Source organism: Sesamum indicum, linkage group LG8 (genome assembly GCF_026168435.1).
Source record: "Sesamum indicum cultivar Baizhima isolate 11 linkage group LG8, ASM2616843v1, whole genome shotgun sequence".
NCBI lineage: Eukaryota > Viridiplantae > Streptophyta > Magnoliopsida > Lamiales > Pedaliaceae > Sesamum > Sesamum indicum.
The window spans coordinates 3,155,364-3,175,160 of record NC_142664.1 but is presented as its reverse complement, the minus strand read 5'-3'; the positions used below and the strand labels follow the sequence as shown (position 1 = coordinate 3,175,160).

The 19,797-nt window shown below is 36.9% G+C and overlaps 3 protein-coding genes and 1 non-coding gene across 5 annotated transcripts; 2 read left to right on the top strand and 2 right to left on the bottom strand.

The window, feature by feature from the left end:
• Positions 1-507: 507 nt before the first annotated feature.
• LOC105167526 (putative UDP-arabinopyranose mutase 1) lies at positions 508-2,138 on the top strand. Its single transcript, XM_011087295.3, has 4 exons — positions 508-853; positions 928-1,178; positions 1,316-1,484; positions 1,587-2,138. Exons 1-4 carry the CDS (start codon positions 542-544, stop codon positions 1,926-1,928), a joined length of 1,074 nt encoding a protein of 357 aa, XP_011085597.1. The 5' UTR covers positions 508-541; the 3' UTR covers positions 1,929-2,138.
• A 120-nt stretch (positions 2,139-2,258) lies between these two features.
• On the bottom strand, positions 2,259-2,330 carry TRNAD-GUC (transfer RNA aspartic acid (anticodon GUC)). The gene has a single exon. It is a non-coding gene; the product is annotated as a tRNA-Asp (tRNA).
• Positions 2,331-6,206: 3,876 nt separating this feature from the next.
• LOC105167525 (tRNA (guanine(26)-N(2))-dimethyltransferase 2) lies at positions 6,207-11,674 on the bottom strand. 2 transcript variants are annotated; one of them, XM_088883252.1, is made up of 13 exons: positions 11,433-11,674; positions 11,054-11,325; positions 10,436-10,720; positions 10,236-10,323; positions 9,866-9,987; positions 9,510-9,649; positions 9,321-9,393; positions 8,664-8,752; positions 8,423-8,528; positions 7,421-7,633; positions 6,948-7,142; positions 6,719-6,790; positions 6,207-6,586 (listed from the first exon to the last, which is right to left on the bottom strand). In XM_088883252.1, exons 2-13 carry the CDS (start codon positions 11,210-11,212, stop codon positions 6,338-6,340), a joined length of 1,791 nt encoding a protein of 596 aa, XP_088739378.1. In that variant the 5' UTR covers positions 11,213-11,325; positions 11,433-11,674; the 3' UTR covers positions 6,207-6,337. The 2 variants fall into 2 exon arrangements, with proteins under 2 accessions (XP_088739378.1, XP_011085596.1); XM_011087294.3 differs by lacking the exon at positions 6,719-6,790 and having other exon boundaries at positions 6,207-6,580.
• Positions 11,675-17,493: 5,819 nt separating this feature from the next.
• LOC105167524 (transcription factor MYB62) lies at positions 17,494-18,936 on the top strand. Its single transcript, XM_011087292.3, has 3 exons — positions 17,494-17,761; positions 18,010-18,139; positions 18,404-18,936. Exons 1-3 carry the CDS (start codon positions 17,623-17,625, stop codon positions 18,843-18,845), a joined length of 711 nt encoding a protein of 236 aa, XP_011085594.1. The 5' UTR covers positions 17,494-17,622; the 3' UTR covers positions 18,846-18,936.
• The last annotated feature ends 861 nt before the right edge of the window (positions 18,937-19,797 follow it).

Sequence of the window (19,797 nt, the reverse complement as noted above, 5' to 3'; positions counted from 1 at the left end):
TGAGGTTGGTAAAGATTTTGTTTCATTTTATATATTTTTAAGAATTAAAGTGGTATTTGGTTTAAGGTATGAAATTGACAAAAAAATTAAAAACAAAATAATAAAAATAATAATGTTTAAAAGATAAAGTATACTTTTGGTCCTGATTACTAATTCGATTTTGGTTCTTAAAATTAATAGGGATAAGAATCATGCATAAAAATTATTAGAAATCAAAATTAAATAAGTGGGTAAGTATAGGAAATAAAAATGTAATTTACCCATATTGAAATTTTTTTAAAAAAAAGTCAATCAAAAAATTCTTGTCCGAGCAAGCAGCATCCACTTTGGAAAGAGAGGAGTGAGAGCTCCCAAGAACATTGGGTCACCACCACTTTCGAGAAACTCACCAACCGTAGTAAAATTAACCCCAACGCTCCCGCCGAACACGCCCGCGCCACCACGTACCTCGTATTCCATATAAATTCACAATATTGATGCACCTTCAAACACACAGACACACTTACTTCTTGCACAACCTCCGCCACACCTACATTCAGCCATGGCCGCCGCTCCTCCTCCGCTGAAAGATGAGCTAGACATTGTGATTCCGACGATCCGGAACCTGGACTTCCTGGAGATGTGGAGGCCGTTCTTCCAGCCGTACCACCTGATCATAGTCCAAGACGGCGATCCCACGAAGACGATCAAGGTCCCTGATGGCTTCGACTACGAGCTGTATAATCGCAATGATATCAACAAGATCCTCGGTCCTAAGGCTTCCTGCATCTCTTTCAAGGACTCCGCTTGCAGATGCTTTGGCTATATGATCTCCAAGAAGAAGTACATTTTCACTATTGATGATGACTGCTTTGTAAGAACCTTGTCTTAATTACTCTGTCCCTCTCTCATGTAAATATGTTCTGATGATGGATGATCGATGAACAGGTTGCAAAAGACCCCTCCGGCAAACAGATAAATGCTCTGGAGCAACACATCAAGAATTTGCTCTCTCCATCAACCCCACTTTTCTTCAACACCCTCTATGATCCATTTCGGGACGGCTCAGATTTCGTGCGTGGGTACCCTTTCAGCCTCCGGGAAGGCGTCCCGACCGCCGTCTCTCATGGCCTCTGGTTGAACATACCTGACTATGATGCCCCTACACAGCTTGTCAAGCCTCGTGAGAGAAACACCAAGTACATATATAACTACATCCACACATGCATGATTCTTTTGCTCTAAATATAGCTGCATGCATGAGGGTGTTTGTTGATTTCTTAGAATTGAGGGGGCAATTGTATGTGTTAATATATTGTGTTCATCATGTTGCTAGGTATGTTGATGCAGTGATAAGTATTCCAAAGGGCACCCTCTTCCCCATGTGTGGCATGAACCTCGCGTTCGACCGCGATCTCATCGGCCCCGCCATGTACTTCGGCCTGATGGGAGACGGTCAGCCCATCGGCCGATACGACGATATGTGGGCTGGCTGGTGCACCAAGGTACGTATACTTTAAACATAGTTATAATTATATTCTTCGACAGATTATTCATACTTTAAAAATCACAATCATAATTACATTTTTGATTGAGTGACGAAACAGGTGATCTGCGACCACTTGGGACTGGGAGTGAAAACTGGGCTGCCATACATTTGGCACAGCAAGGCAAGCAACCCGTTCGTGAACCTGAGGAAAGAATACAAAGGCATATTCTGGCAAGAAGAGATCATCCCTTTCTTCCAGGCCGTCACACTGTCCAAAGAAGCCACAACTGTCCAGAAGTGCTACCTGGAACTCTCCAAACAGGTTGAAGACAAGCTGGGGAAAGTGGACCCTTATTTTGTGAAGCTTGCAGACGCAATGGAGACGTGGATTCAGGCATGGGATGCGCTTAATCCCCCCAACTCCAACTCCAACTCCAAGTCCAAGTCCAAGTCCAAGTGAAGAAGAAGACTTGATGATATTATTAGGACATGACTACTTTTCTCAACTTGTTAGGGGTTTTCAGGTTGCTGTTTTTCGGTGATCAGTTTGTGATCATTAATGTTCTTGGTTTTAGGAGATCTCGGTAGCTTCTTTCCTTTTTGGAGTACCATACGTAGTTTGTGATTTCGTTTTGAGTTAATTCTCTGATTGCAGCTAATGTTTTTATGATGGTTGAGTGTTCTTTGTCACTGTCAAGAGTGATAGATCTGTCAAAAGAGCAGGGAACATGCGACATCTGAGTTCCAAAAAAAAAAAAAGATAAAAGATTGAAGGCCAAAAAGGAGGAACCGCCGTTGCCGGGGATCGAACCCGGGTCGCCCGCGTGACAGGCGGGAATACTCACCACTATACTACAACGACTTTGTTAGCACTGTGATAAATTAAATTAGTACTTAAACTTACACTAATCACTGTGCCATTCAATATCCGTATGCATAATTTTGTTAATATCGCAACGTATGAAAGCTTATAACTCGTTCAAGTACAGAAATCTGAGCATTAGCATAAAACAAAAGAACATCAAAATTAAACTGAATAATTTTCAATCTAATTATCTTTAACTGAAATAAAAATACTAAGTGCTAGTTTTATTAGAATAATATACAAAGAAGAACATCTAAGGGGAAGGAAAAGAAATTTCAATATGCACTAAGGGGATGGAAAAGAAACTACAATATGCATGCATCAACTCCACTTTACGCCAAATGTGTTGACCTAAAGTTATATATTCAACTCTTTATTTATAAATTTAGTGAAAATTTATTTGGATACTGATGTACATTGGTAAAAAGTATTAACTTGTGAGGGTAAAAGAGTAATTTAATATGTATGGGGCACACCTTAAACATATATACCTCACCACACCATATAATTTCCAGCACTCCTATAAATACCAAAATACTAATTTTTTAATCTAAGTTACTATTCATTGATTAGACATATTTTCTCTTGAAAAAAGCACCCCTTTTGCGGAAATTGCAATTCACCTGGTGCGCAATTGTGCCGAGGTAAAATTCCCGATTCCCTTAGTAAAAAACCTCAACCACATCATTGGCGTCGTCTGTGGGAGTTATTTATCTCGACACTGAGTATGCAAACCAGGTCCCGAGCCTTGGCGGAACAAGACCCGCTTCGTGAACAATCAGTTTCTCAGGAGGTAACCCCCCTGATGTATGAGCAGACACCCCTAAATGGGGGAGTCCCCTCGTCACATCAACAATCTTCGGTCGTGCCCCCAACCGAAGTACTCCCCTCGGATGCTCCACCCCAAGAACCGATGATTCAGCTGACACAGGAGGCCTTGCTAGCCTTGATACGAGACGCGTCTACTCGAGCTGCGGCTCAAGCCGTGGCCCAATTTGTGGCGCAACAAACAGTGAACCCGCCCCCTCCTTCCCCTCACAGAAGTCGAGAACTATCCTCGGCTCCCGAGGAGGAGGAGCAGAGGCGAGAAGAAGTAAACAGTCGAATTTCCAGACCTAAAGTTGCACAAACTCAAAATCGAAATCTCCATAATCGAGAATATTCCGCCCCCCACCAACTCGGGGAGTCGAGGATTCTCACTTGCCGTTGGGTGTGGCACCTCCAAGACGAACCCCATTTGCCTCCAACATTCTAGCCGAGGCGCTCCCAACTGGTCTCAAGGTGTCGAATCTGTCGGAGTATGATGGAACGGGAGACCCACAAGAACACTTAGACAAATTTTACGCCAAGATTGATTGGTACAATCTAAGTGACGCCACTTACTACAAGGTCTTCCGCACTACGCTGTCAAAACGCGCATTAGCCTGGTTCAACCAACTGCCCGCTGGAACTATTTCTAGCCTCGTGCAATTGGTTCAACGTTTCTTGCATCACTTCTCCATGAACAAAAAAGTTCCAAAAACGGCCGCATCTCTATTCACCAATTGCCAAAGGGAGGGCGAAACTTTGAGAGACTACATCCACAGATTCGTGGATGTAGTGCATGAAGTTTCCCATGTTAATCATGAGTTGTTGGCTAGTATCATCCAACAGAACCTACTACCGGAAAGATTCAAGGAGTCCATAGCCGGCAAGCCCCCTAGCACTATGGAAGATTTGCTCGTGCAGTCCTAGAAATACATTCGGATTGAGGAGTCTAATGCTTTAGATCCTTCCCTTAGCGGCAAAAGGAAAGGTCGAGAAGAGGAAAAGGAGCCGAAAAAGAAAGAGGAACGCAAGCATGTACCTCCGGCGGGGTTTGCTCACTACACCCCCTTGAACGCTCCTAGGGGGGAGATATTAATAGTGGCGGAACAACAAGGGCTAATCAGTCAATGGCCGGCAAAGATGAAAGATAACCCCAAGAGACTCAAATTCGATAAGTATTGTCGTTTTCACCGGGACAGGGGACACACGACGGAGGAATGCCATCACCTGAAGAATGAGATAGAAAAATTGATCCAGCGGGGACACTTAAAAGAATATATCAACCACTATCTACAAGGACACCAGTTTGACCGTGGGCCAAATGCGCCAACTCCTCGTGATGATAACTATCGCACCGCAGGAGTTATCCCGTGACCTAAAAAAGATCAACAAGCCACGAAGGAGTAACTCAGAGTTCACGTAGCGAAAAAATTATTTTTTGGCCATTCACTTGTAATAGGAGAAAACTCGAGTAGTAGCTCAATATATCTTTCTCCTCTTTTGATTTCTCCAAAAATATTGTACTTCGTATTTTAAGTAATGGAGTTAGTTTTTTTATCGTAGTCCCAACAAACGAGATGAATTTAGACGTAGAGATCCTTGAAGTTTCACGAGGACCCTAGAGGCAAAAATCATCATTGTCATATAGATAAAAGTTGCTATTGCCCCGGGACCCCCTAAACGGAACTTTCATTGAGATCCTCGTCAATAATGTTGCCCCGGAAACTTTACATCCCTTTGAAGTTGGCAAAAGACCGACTCCGGGACATGAAGTATCCTTTGAGGCAACATCCCCTTATCAAATCCTTGAGGCAATGTCCCTATATAAAAATGTTGGACTCGAAAAATTTTGCCCCCCCCTTCCGAAGTTGGTAAAAACCTAACTCCGTGACATGAGCAAAAATATCCCTTGAGGCAACATCCGATGAATATAAATCGTAAGAGAACAAAACAACAACTTAGTAAGTATAGTGACTACATTTACGAATATAGAATACTATCGAGTCACCTCCTAAAATTTTCAACCTAATGGATGGTGAAAAAGTCACCCCAAGAGGCAACGTCCTTAGAAAAAAAAATTTGCGTCGCTTCACCTTCTACAAGGTCTTGGGAGACTCCGTCATCAAATCTGAGGATTGTTTACGGGAAATCTCATCTCTTGAAGATGACGTCGAATTTTTCAAAACAAATGAAAGAATTCGGCGCGAAAGATGAATAAATTCTGAACAACCTCTACTAATAGAGAAGGAGAACAAATATTATCAAGAAATAATTGATGGTGTAGTGGTAGGAGTCTCCACTTATCATTCTTTTGACCTGGGTTCAAAATCCAAGGGACGCAAAAATAAACACCTCCTCCCAACACTTGAGAACTCGAACCAAAGGCTCGAGGTGGGTGCGAGGGGGCGCCTCGAGCCCAGCCTGACCCCCCACGCCTCGAGCCACCAAACACTGTTGGCCAAGCATATTCGCACACCCCCAATAATTGAAAATAATGAACGACTACCCACCCATCCACTCTCATGTGTTAACTAAATTCAGAAAAGTGTTTACTCTCGGACAAAATATTACACCGAGTGTGCATATTCCATTCGAGAGTGGGGGGCGGTATGATGTATTTTGGTAAAAAATATTAACTTGTGAGGGTAAAAGAATAATTTAACATGTATGGGGCACACCTTAAACATATATACCTCACCACACCATATAATTTCCAACACCCTTATAAATACCAAAATACTAATTTTTTAATCCAAGTTACTATTCATTGATTAGACACGTTTTCTCTTGAGAAAAGCACCCTTTTGCGGAAATTACAATTCACCTGATGCGCAATTGTGCCGAGGTAAAATTCCCGATTCCCTTAGTAAAAAACCTCAACCACATCAGATACACACCAGAGTTCAAAATATAACTTTTATCTTTGTAATTTCCATTATTACTTCAAACAAAAAATAGTGATCCTTCACTCTGCTTTGCACACAAGTCGAATATGTTTCAATCCCTAGTCCAATGACAAAATATGCACAGGTGATGAGTAATGTGTAGGCAGGATACTCCAGCAAATAATTAAGAGCGGGAAATTTTAGATTTAAGTTATCTTGCTGTTCAAAGGTTGTCTAGAACAAACGAAAAACAGGTAGAAAAGCAAAAAACTGTCCATACAACTGATGTTGCTACTTCAAAAAAACTCCTATTCATATACAAGCAGAAGGATCTCCTTCCTCTGTCTTGCTACGCTTGCTTGGGGGCTCATCGCCTTCTTCATGGTCCTTCACTACTTTAACTGCCTCTGGGCCAACAAGTGAGGCGTGCTTGCTGGTAATTCGACGACCTGCCCTCACCTTAGGCCCCCAGTGTCTCTCGGGATTTGGAAGATATCTTGCAACCTTTTTGGCCTGTGCCTTGCTAAGGGAAGCAACAGCTCGTGCAAAATTAGCCTGCAGGTAGAAAAAGGCAAACAAACTTTGACGGCTCTTTCATAAAAAAAAGTAATATTAATACTCCTAAACCATGAACAAAACCAATATATCGCTGGAACAATGGAAGATAGTAGAAAATAGGCTCGATGCCTGTAGAATGGGCTCCTTGGCAAGGATGACACTTCCGGCCTGATCAGGTGGCTGAGCTTTCACGGGATGGTTTTTGACCTGGAAGTCAGAATACCATCAACTATAACAAAACATAATGCAAAAAGTGAAACTATTTTGACGGTTTGGCACTCAATTAGCTTTCCAGAGCCAGTATGATTTGATGCACTGTTTTTTATGTAAAAGTTTCAAGACTAGGGAAATAAACTGCTCTTACCCAACAGCGCATGATATCCCAAATCACATCCATAGGAGCATCGGTTTTCAAGCCCAGAGGGTTAATGTGTGTTCCTGATATGCGATACCCCGCATTAATCACAGCAGAACGGAATATCACAGCAGATGGGGATGTGCATTTTAGTGTTGCACAGAGATTGTGCAAACTCAAAAATAGAGGAACATCAGGTAATTCCTGCAAAATGCACACAAAGCAAAGATCAGAAATGAAAACATGATGTAATAATTCCGCAGATTCTTTTATGATTACTTTCCAGTTAGTAACTACAATAATAGATCGCACCCATTTTCTCATCCGTATTTATCTTGCAGATAATACAAAAACATAAATTGCTTCTTCGTTGGGTAATTTTAGAGACTTAAGAACGAAACCATGCTGCTGAGCATCAGGTTCTTTTCTTTTTTGGGAACAAAATTAGTTAAATAAAATGTTTGCCAATAAAGGTGCCTTACCTCCGAAATTGTAGTCAGTACAGCAAAGATCCGACTGAAAGCAGGATACCGATCCCTCATAGACTTGACATCTTCAAGAATGGAAGTCACCCAATCCATGTCATGGATTGGGGCGGACCATATGGGCCCCCCCATGTTGTATTTCTTTCCACAGTAGCTGCATTCTTGGGCAACAACAGGACCAAATCCAGGAAGGTATCTTATACTTTTGTTCTGCAGGGTAATGGCGGGAAAAAGGACTTAGAAGAAAAATCCATATCACATGAGTTATGGCTTAGAAGAGATTACTAGCATATGATGTTGCATTATAGTAATAGACAATAACTCTTATTCCAACTTGAGAACTTCCTTGCTGACTAACAAAAGCACCATCACTCGATATTTCGGTGGGAAACATACAAACAGGCCCAAGCAAATGTTTGCTCTTGATAAGCCCAGTGAGGGCGACATACTAAACACCGAACTCTACAGCTCACTCTGTGTTAGAGTTGAGTTTGTGGGAAACATTCATGACTCATTTTAATGCTAGATTATACTCTGATAAGAACTTCAATCTGATCAGTTAGAAATATATGGTGTTTTCGATAAAAACAAGGATCCAGGAAAAAGTTTCTGATCAGAGAACACGGGCCTATATTCGATCATTATTTCATTTCGGGAATCCATCATAAACAAATTAGAAACCCTTCCATTATATTTCTAAGGTGCAAGCCAACCATAGCGGTGGAATAAAATCAGAGAGGTTTCCGGCAAAGACATGCCCACCAACATAAACTTATAACTAAGTGCTCACCAAATAGCACAACTACACCTTCAGAAACGCAAATTTGTACACATTCAACAACAGAAGTCAAAGACTGTGCACTTTGTAAATCGTGGAACACTTAACTACAGCTGCTAACGTTTTAGACCAAAGTGTGGTTAGGTTTCTTCTATTTCATGCTATAACAAATTTATGCATCATGAAAGTATAGGTAACTCTTAAGACATGAAGATTTGTACCTTGGACACGGTCCTTCCAAGTGGCTGAAGATGAAAAGAATCACAACCAGTGCACTGATAAACGTACGAGAGCTTTAAAGGAGTGTTCTTCATTGCACTAGCAGAACTGAGAACAATTTATACCGTAAATCAGAAATTGAAAGCTAAAAGAATGATGAAAAAGTGTGATTTATGACCTCATCATGCCAGTCAAGATGCCTGTCAAAGTCAAACTTAGAAACATGGGAGGAGAAACACTCACGTGTATATTCGGACAAAAACTCGTACATAGAAATCCATCTGAACAGAGAGCACCGGGACAATGTATCGCCTGTATCGATTTGCATGGCTCTTCATTTCAAAATAAATAATTTGTAAGAAGGCAATAAACCCAATGGAGTATGAGATGAAAAAATACGCAGATAAGAATACTCTTGGCATTGCAATGCTACACGAAAAAGTTTCCCTTTCTGGAGTAACCTTCCCTTGGAAAAAGATATTCATAAAGGATCAATTAAAATTTCTAATCCAGTAATGAATGCTTCGTATATCAACCCCATTGAACAAATTCTTTCTGGGAGCAGACTTTTGCTAGTATATGATTTTTAACAATGCCATTTGATCCTACTAAGCTGCAAAAACAGATGAATCAGAATGCAATTCTTTAATCATTTGTCAGAGTTACATGTTACTATTTCACTTGAAGGACGTCAACCTCTCTCTTTCTCTCTCTCTAGGCACATACTCAGACAGACATAAGTATGTGTATCTTTTAGTGTAAGAAGAAACAACAAAATGAGAGAAAGAGTGGAGGTACCAAATATAACTCAGGTTCATCTTTCATCTTTTTCCAAGCAAAATTAACTAGAGGGCTGATATATTAAATTACAAGGCAAAAAGTTTCTTCATTAAGATATACCTCAATACATGCAAGAACGATTCTCAAAGCCATCTCGTGACAATATTTGCCTCTCAATGGATAAGCCCCATATCTGGTTCAACAAGCAAAGCATCAAAATGCATATACTTTTTACAGTTGTAAGCATATCAAGTCGACTTATTAATAGTAAACCCATTTAGGCAGTTAACTTATTTAAAGAAATCTTACTTGGAATAGCAGACCTCACCATTAGCCCCACAGAGCACTGCCATATCAGTTGCTGTGCACATCAATATGCCCCCATCAACAACTGACTGAACAGCAGAGTCCAGGAAAGTAGATGGTGTACCGTACGGGTCAAGATCAACCTGCAACAATGATTCAGAGGATGAAGGCACAGATCAATATTATTCATGCAGTAAAATGTAAAGAAAGATAGCCCGTGATTTTAAGGATGAGAAGTACTAGAACTTGTATTAGCAACTTTCCATGCATGGAGAGATTAGTACAAAGTAAAGATCATAAACAGTGGAGCTATTGTGGTAGAAATATCTGAATCATTCAGAAGGTATAAGAAAGTATACCACATCAAATTCTTTTGGGTGAGTAAGCATGTAAACTCTAGCATCAGCAAGTTGAGACTCCACCTTTGAACATGCCATTGAACCATTAAATTTAATGTTTCTCCTGCAAGCTTCGACGCAGGCTACAGAAGGACAGTACCATAAGCATTTCTGACTTATTGATTGTGATTTTCACAAGCAATAAAATTAAATTTTGATCTCTTCCATATTTCCTATAAGCATACATGATAGTACAATCATATGGAACTACCAAAATGGAAACAAGAGCCTCATATGAAGAATATATTCTTTTGCAAATTTGAGGGGCCAGAGGAAAAAGAGTCTTCTAGCATTGCCTAGCACAAATAGTATAATGAGAACATAGAAGTACCTTTATTATTGTCCAGGGCCACAACTTGACCAATTCCATCTACTTCGCGTGCATATCTTATGGATCTAAGTCCGGAAGCCGACAATGCCTGTCAGCCACACATAGAGCACTTGTCTGAGGCAGTCACCGATATGCATGCTGATAAGGGTAGTTATTGGTGAGAAATAAGCAGAGCATTTATAAATGTACTCATTAATTACCTCAAGAACTCGTGGTGGCTTCAGTTCTCCTGGGCCTTTCCCTTCTTGTTTGTCATCAGAGATGCTGCAGGGTTCATCTTGAAATATCTCATCAGAATCTTCACATTCCCCATTCAATTTTCCATTAGGCCTTGCTGAATCTACATCAGCTTGTTGCTTAACAGCAGGCTCATCTGCAACCTGGGGTCCATTTGTTTTTTTCCTGGACAGCATTGCTTCATGCTCCTGTTTGCGCTTCGATATAAATGTCCTCAAAACAGCAATAGACATGTCTCTGTTATTAACCTGCCATCAATTCATTTCCAAAGCATAAAATAGAAAATATGACATGTCTATGGATTGATAGAACCCTAAAATTTCAAAAAAGCTCAGAGTATCATTCAAGGAACCCGGGCTTGGAATTTCAAAATGGAAGAGGAAAAATCCCACACAAACAGAAAGTATTAACGAAGTAAACAAAACAGCAAAAAACATGAACCATCCATAAATTCAATGTAGCAAAAAACTAGCTCACCAGCAACCTCAATACACAAAAACTAGGAAAATCACACTCCTTACTCTCAAAAGTAAAAACCAAACAATCAAGCATAAAACAACAAGAAAAAGATTCTTATTAACCTGGCTTTTGTTATAAAAGACTTCATTCCCGGGGTGCATTAAAATCTCAGCTTCCCCTTCTGTGGTGATGGTGAAACCACTGACATCAGACGGCGGCGCTACAGGGTCGGCCTTCCGGTGCTTCTCTTCCTCCCCAATCTTCTCATTGGCACGGCCCATGTTTTCAACAGAGGACAGCTTTCTGGGCTCTTCCCGGGGGCAGAGGCGGTGGCAGTGGCGGCGGAGGGGACAAAAGGGGTGAGACTTGAGAAGGGCCCTGCTTCCTGTTAGAGCTACAAAGAGGAGGGAAAACATTAAGCACAAAACCTTGTAGAGTTGTATTAACTTGTGGCTATAAGTGCGTGAAATTGGGAGGGAAAGTGGAAAAAAAGACACTTACCAGTGTGTGTAGTTTGTGGAGTAACAGGATCTGAGTGGCGGAATGGAATTTTGTGTGCTTTTGTATTTCTTGATCAGCAGCAGATTCAGTGTTGGATATGAAAGGGACAGTTCGAAGGTGACGAGGAAACAATAAAGAGAGTAGTTTCTTTCAATCTTGATACTTGATTTGTGAACAACGTACATCGGTTTTGCACCTTTTTTGCCAATTTTTGAGGGAATTGGGCATCGTGGCTCTTATCCACGAATAACAGAAATAAGCAAACAAAATAAAAATAAAAATAAAAGAGAAGAAAATATATATTACGGTTAGTATTCAATTGTTACAAATTGTCATTCAGTTTGGAACTTTGGAAAACACCGGAGAGGGGGTTGAGATATCCACGTATATCATATTGCTTCAGAACATGCGTATTAATTCTATTCATGTGTAATTTTATAACGGATCATTTGCATTTTGCATTATTGTAAAATTATACATCATGTTTGAATTCGTTTTCGTTTTCTAAATGTTTTGTTGTGTTTTATGGAGATAGAGAAAGAAAAACAAAGATAAATAAGTGTGTATTAGAGATAATATGTATGTCTGAATTTGTTTTTGAAGATAATTTAAAATAAGTATTATATGTTTAATGTCGTGTTTTGGGAGACAAAAATTACTATTCATTGTCAAATCATGTATTTTTTATATATTTATATATATGTGTGTATATATATATATATGTATTTATGTTAAAACAGTTAAAAACACCTAAATAAGGTGTTTCTGAATTATGGCAAATATTGAGTATATTTTGACTCGTCTCGAAAATAATTTGAAAGTGAAAACAAACTTAATATCCCAAAAAAATGTGGCATCTGAATATGAAGGTCTTTTGTTCATTTTTAATACATTCTGCATCAAATCTAACTGCTTTGACCATTTCCCTCATTTGCGCGTTCATAACTTTTTCTAACAATGCCTCTATTTTTCTCTTTCTCATTCATTCAAGACTTCTACTAATCAAGTTCTCCTAATACTCCTACCAACCCAAATGCAGACTACCATTTGCTAAGCAAACAGCTGAAATTCAAGCCCCAAAAAAATCATTTCTGTCTGAAGAACTGTAATGAGTCTTTGAAAATACAAATGGGCCTGCTATTTTCTTGTCACCTAATCGAATAGGAGGCTATTAAATTGTTCTTTATTCATGCATATTTAAGAGTTTAATTCATTTCATCATTTTTTTATTATTTATATAATATATTTTACTAAATCAGATTGAATAATATAATAAAAATATAAAAAATATTAACGTTTTGAGGTACTTGTATTGCTAGTTACAAAATAAACGTGGCATTACATGGTTAGGGTAGGATTTCATTTTATAACCATTTGATCCGATGAAAAATCTGAGCTCTTTTTGAAATGCTTCCAACTTCTAATTAAATTGATATTTTATTTGCAATATATTACTTATCACTTTCTTTTTAAAGAGTATATATATCAAATTCAATATAGAATGAAACCATCAAATAAAAAATGATGATTTTTCTAGCAGAGACAACATCAAGTTTGCTCAGTGCTTGAATCCACCATCCATCATCAAACAGCAGAGCCTTGATCTAACAGTTGTCTGGCAGAAGGCTTTGACAGCACTAATAATTACATGTTGAAGAAGGATGCAAGAAGACCTGAAGATCAAAAAGAGAATCTGCTAATTATTCAGCATAGCAAATCATAAACACATAAAATGGATTCAGTGTTTTCTTGTTCTATCTCTTTCTCATCTGTATGACCAATATCCAACACCTAATCTAGCCACAAAAGGAGCAAGAGAGCTCAGTATAAGGATACGAACAATTACCATCCGACAATCGCTTAATAAAAAATGATGGTAATCATGAAAAATCCAGCGTTTCGATTATCTGTATATCAAGAACCTTTCAGATATGGTAATCGAACACCAAACTTGGTAACAATCAGTATTCTATAAATGTACAATCAAGCAACCCGACTCGTTTCACATTATACTGCTTCAGCCATTTTTCTTGCCCGAGGGAAGTAGCAATTCTTTGCTCATATCCCAATTGATAAATTAGACTCATAAAGCGATAAAAAGATAAAAAGAAAACTTAATACAAGAATAGATCCAAAGCAAAACCAAAATGAAGTGAAAGAGAAAAATATATAAAGATATAATACAGAAAAAGAAAAACAAACTTTTGTAGTAAACGCGAACAAATCCAAAACCATAACCGACGGATTAAGCAGATTATGAAAGAATCAAGAAGAATTAGACCGCCGGCCGATCGCGCGAGAAAGAGAGGGAAGTAAAAGGGAGGACAGATCGGAGGCCTTCGGTATGGGAGGAATAGGTAAGGCATAATCACTAATTCAAGGAAGCCTTGCCTATCACTCCCAACCGAACGATTCCGATTACTCCTCTCTCCCTTTTCCACCTACCCTCTCGACATCGCCGCCGCTGATTTAATCGGAGCTGGGGCAATGCAGGGTTTATCGATAATCGCTAGGGTTGATTCTCCCTAAGCCCAATTTATAGTGGCGGGATTAAGCAAAGCTTAAGGCCCATATTTATCTAAGAGGGAAATGGGCTTCAGAAGCCCAATTAGTATTGGGCGTTTTCATTGCTGTCAAGCCGCTAGGCCCAATTCAGTTCAAGTGTTATATGATCTGAATCCAACAACTATAGTTTGGATTTCTGTAGAGTTTCTTGGCGGTTTATGATATGAGTTATTTATATAATAAAATTAATTATTATTATTAAATCAATAATAAAATAATCGTATTAAGTCTATAGAGTTTACTTGGTTTAATCGTTTTCCTGGGAATCATCCCATGCCAAATTTACTTGCAATTTACTTATTTACCTTCATTTCTACATAAAAGTAAAGTTATAATCACTCACCCTTTATGTTATGAATAATGGCTCGCAAAGCCTCTTGGTCTCAGAGGGGTTCGAATCTTTTTTCATATCACAAGAGATGTAATTAATATTTTATTTTTTTCAGAGTTTTTTTTTTAATATTCTCAATATCACAGGGGGTACTTGAATTTTTTCTCCATCTTTTTAGTATTAACTTTTAACCTTCATTAAGGTGATGTTGTTTTTATCCTAAATAACATTATTTTATTACATAATCCTGAAATTCTAACAATAATTTGTTTCGAAAACTTTAGCAGTTAATAGACTTAAGGCGTATTTTGCTCATTGTGGATATCAATCTTCTAAGTTCACTCTAAATACTTTAATAAGATACAAATTCGTATCAACATTCTAAATCTCACAACCTACCACCTCGATAATAAGTTGAAATAACATGAGATACAAATCATATATAGATCTCGAGTAATTGAACATCACTAGTGTTCAAGATGCGACAAGAATGATAAAATTATTGAACAATAATATTTAGGATGAGAAAAATATCATGTCTTACGAATTTTTATACTCTCCAAAAGTAAATAGAAAATTTGTACAAGGACAAGAATTTAGTTATAGTTTGGTTTGATTGTGGCAAGGTTCTGTATTAGTGATGTAATGAAGAATCAATTAGGGTATAATTTTATGGTAATTGTGGTGTTTATGCAACAAGATTAGTGTGGAAGCCTTTTTCCTTTTTCTACATATTATTTGATTCCATTAGGATGTTTCTATGTACTTGCAATCTTTTAAGGTGGCTCTTTGGGGTACTTTTTATACCAAGGGCCATTCGTACACCCACTAAATATTAAAAAATTAAAATTAGTACCTTCCATATTTTTACACTTATTTTATCAATTAAATTGACTACAAATTTTATATATAAATTGGGTGCAAATTAGTAAATATTAAATGCAATAAATTACATCAATATTTAATGAGAGTAAGTTTAATAGCACAAATCCTGTAACAATAAAAAAAAGTTTAATAATACAAATACTCTGTATTTTTGTAAAATTATAAATGCATATCTTAGATTTGTAATTATAATTACACGTACATCGACTATTTATTAACAAAATATTAAAGTACAACATCTAAAGCACATAGCTTGAATTAATAATTTGAAATTATGAGTTTCAATTTTTTGAAATAAATCTTTTAGCTATACTTGTTAGGCTAATTTTAAATTATTCTATTTTAATTTACACTATGTTTAGTTAAATATTGACGAATTTTATAATTTTTTATAAATTAAATTTAGATTTATTCCATAAGGACGGCGACGTGAATTAAATTTATGATTTATAAAAATATTAATTAAATAGAAAATACAAAAAAGAATATGTAACTTTTTTAAATCAAATTACATATTTTAACTAATATTTAAATTAAAATTATTATTATGTTATTTAAAATAAAATTTTAATACATTCTTTTTATTACTTTAAATTTTGAAATATTAAATTATTTTTCTTAATTTATTAAAAATTAAAAAAATCATACCTTGATTTTTTCTTGCTAATTTTTTTAACACTGGAGAATTTTTAACTAAAATATTAAAATATAATTTCTTTTATGCAATTTATCCTTTTCTTTTTGGAGGATTCTTTCCACCTATTTAATTGAAGTCGTCATGACACCTCACTACCTATATATACCATTATCTCAATTTATTAATCACATTTAACCAATAAAATAATGCCCTTCACTTTCCCAAAAATGCCACTCCACTCCTCCACGCGTCCATTTCTCTATTTTATTAAAAAATTACACATACATCCCCAAAAAAATCAAAATTTATTTTATAAATCAATAATATAAATACAATTATTTGTTTTTAGCACGGATATTTTATTCCACCATCATTAATTATTTTGGTAAGAAAAGGCCTCCTAACACTTAAAAAAAGATGAAAAAAAACTTGCAAAAAATATTATTTATATCGAGAGTTATTTATACAATTCGAATTTTTTATTGTAAATCGAACCCACAATTATTTAATTTAAAATTAATCAATCTTACCAACCGAGTCAAGAAGCGTTGTCAACATAAATAGCAATGCCATTCTACTATTAAAAATTCAAATTAAGACATGTCATGTACAAAAGTTTTCTTACAATAAATGATGATGTGGCATAATTAGTTATACTTAAAAATATCTGCATAAAGAAATAATTTTTTAAAAGACATGATTACCAATGTTATTAGTTAACCAGCATTTGTCGGATATTGGTTGCTAATTATGGGGTCGTAAAGCCATAAATTAATTAATTATTACTCGTCCGTAATTACTTAAAGAGATAACTACACTCATCTTTCATAAAATTTGATGTGATTACATATATATTCCTATAGTATGGAAAATTACATTTTAGCATCCTGATATTCGCTTTCGCTTAACAAATAAATTCCTCCGTTAGTCAAATTCACCGAATTTGCTGATATTAATAAAAAAATAAAAATAAAAAGATCTATGTTTACCCCCGATTAACTTATTATCGACTTATATCAAGTCAAATAATTTTTTTCTATGACTAGCTTACTCTCATATGTCTTCACACGGTAATGTATGTGATGAGGTGTATTTTTATTGTTGTAAGGATAATTTAGTTCAAGAAAAAAAATTTGGCCTATATTTTCATTCAGTTTTTTTGTTAATATCAGTAAATTTAACAAATTTTAAGTAATATTGAGATTTATTTGTTAGATAAAAGCAAATTTCAGAAGTATTAGATATAATTTTTCAAATTATAAGAAATTTACATGTAATTATACCAATTTTAAGATGGGAGAACGTAATTATCCATTATTTAAATCTACTCGGCTACTCCTAAATAAAGCAATTCACTGCGTAATCCAGGAAACATCATTCATTCCGTTGTCCATGTTTCATCGTGCGATGCCAAAGAATCGGTGTCACCACCTCATTGGTCGAGAATCCAACGCAGCGACACCTGGCAGATTCTATCAGGAATTAATTAATTAGCACTGACTATTGTAGGCAAAGATTTAGTGTGTTGTTTAGGTATAATTAGTCACTAATTACATCAGCTAATTAATCAATTAATAATTTGAAAAAGGAGAGATGAGTGAAGGTCATGACAAGAACAACAACACACAATTACACTCGTACACGCACATATGTACATATATATATGCATAGGTGTCGGGTGATGGTACGTAGGAAGAGATTGCAAGTGCAGATCGAGAAGAAAGGAAATTAAGAGTGTAATTAGTGTTGAATTAAGGTTTGGTGGTGGATTAATGGAGAGGTGGGGAGCAGTTTGTGATGAGGAGAAAGGGTGGAAAAAAGGGCCTTGGACTCCCCAAGAAGATAAGCTGCTTATTGAGTATGTCGGCAGCAATGGTGAGGGAAGATGGAGTTCCGTCTCTATCTCGACAGGTATATTAGACATTTACACACTCTTTCCATTCACATAAATTCTGACATTCTAATACTATGTAAGATTACTTAATTAACGATGCAGCCAAAACGTCTTACATCAATTATAAATGTGTAGTTTGTACGACTATAAGATTATTAGCCCATTTGTGACGGAACCCTTTGGTTTAGAGACGGAACTGTTAGCAAAAAGCAACGGAACATTTGCTGCATGTTTTGACATTTGTTTTGAGAATTTTGATGATCAGGGTTGAACAGAAGCGGGAAGAGCTGCAGGCTGAGGTGGGTGAATTACCTGAGGCCTGGCCTGAAAAAAAGCCACTTAACACCTCAGGAGGAAGGAATCATCATACAACTCCATGCCGTTTTGGGAAACAAGTAAGAATTGTTTCCTCCAATTAATTAATTACTCTATTTGAATAAATTCTTTTATCTGTATTGTATATTATTTTTTTACATACATTTTTCTGTTAAGGATAAATATATAATTTTATAGTAATTTATAAGCAACCAGTTCTAAAGAAATAGGAAAATTCTCCGATATATATCGACTATAGTATTTAACTTTTTTCGTACTTTCTTTATAAATTTTCACAATCTGTCAATCGATTTCCCATCACACGTACATATACGATGGTGTAGATGGTCGGCCATAGCACGATACTTGCCGGGAAGAACAGACAACGAGATAAAGAACTACTGGAGGACTCATTTCAAGAAGAGAAAGCCTAATTGTGAAACTAAGAAAGAAAAGAGACGAATCCTTAGGCAGAAACTGGTGCACCGTGAACAAGAGCAAACTAATTACAGCAACAACATCCACGAATCCCCTCAAGCATGTGATGAGATAAACATCAAGAAAGAGACGGATATGGGGTACCCGATCGTGGAGAACAATCAGTTCTTGCCTATGATGTATCAAGATACTGAATTCTGGTTCGATTTTATCACCGCGGATAGCTACTTCTGGGACGAATTGTGGGGTCTGGATGATGTGATAGTTCAAAATCGTGGCGGTACTGGTGGTGGTTGTTGTGAAGGAGATACAATCGATTACGTGCAGAGGGGAGGGTATATGTCATAAGGATTGCTAAGCTGATCATCCTGGTCGGCCTTTTATTTGCCAAAGAATAATTCGAACTAGTGTAGTTTTAATTTCTTTTGGGTGGGGGGGGGGGGGGTATTAAAAGTCGTAAGTGTTTGGTTATTGGATAAGTAGTAGTCAATAAGACGAATTTTTAGGACAGTCTGTTTTTGAATTTCTAATGAAGTCATGCAGTGTGTGTGGCGCACTCAAAATATGAGTGCAAAATAAATTTAATTATAAAGGTCGATTTTTAAGTATTCTAACATTAAAAATTTATTTTAATACATGTCGTCATATACTGAAATAAATAAACGATAAAGTTAGATTTTAGAGCAAAAATATAAAGAGAAGTGGGAGTTAGTGAAAAAATAAGGTAAATAATTAAAAAATAACAGAATAATACCCCCAAAAAAATTTTAAAACAAAATAAAACTTGTAAGGAAAAAGGTGGGAGTTAAAAAAATAAATAAAATAGATCTAATAGAGGAAAGCGATGCTAATCAATTTTTTCTTCTTTTTTTTTTGAGAGGAAACAAGTGAGTTGTTATTGATGATGAACAATGTTTGGCAGAGGCAGAGCAGCTGCCATTAGTTGGAAAATTGAAAGATCCTTCCAAGCAGCCAACAACAGATATGGCAAAGTTCATGGGCCACCGAACTACAATTACGCTTAATAGAACTAAAGACACAAGACTGAAAAGAATCAGCTAATTTACGAATAGAATGATAGAATTCCAACCAAAGCGAGCAGTCAGTTCCATTGCTTGTCTCGTGCTGCCATTGCCTCAACCAATTCACCATCAGCACACCGATGTACTGGCTTTGATGACCACGCAATACAGTTTCCTTTGACATCACGAGCGATGAAAACCAAGACCCATTTCCTTTTCGCCGCCGAAGATAGTTCTGTCACAATTGATTTTGATAGTGCAAGAAGGAGGACATTGCC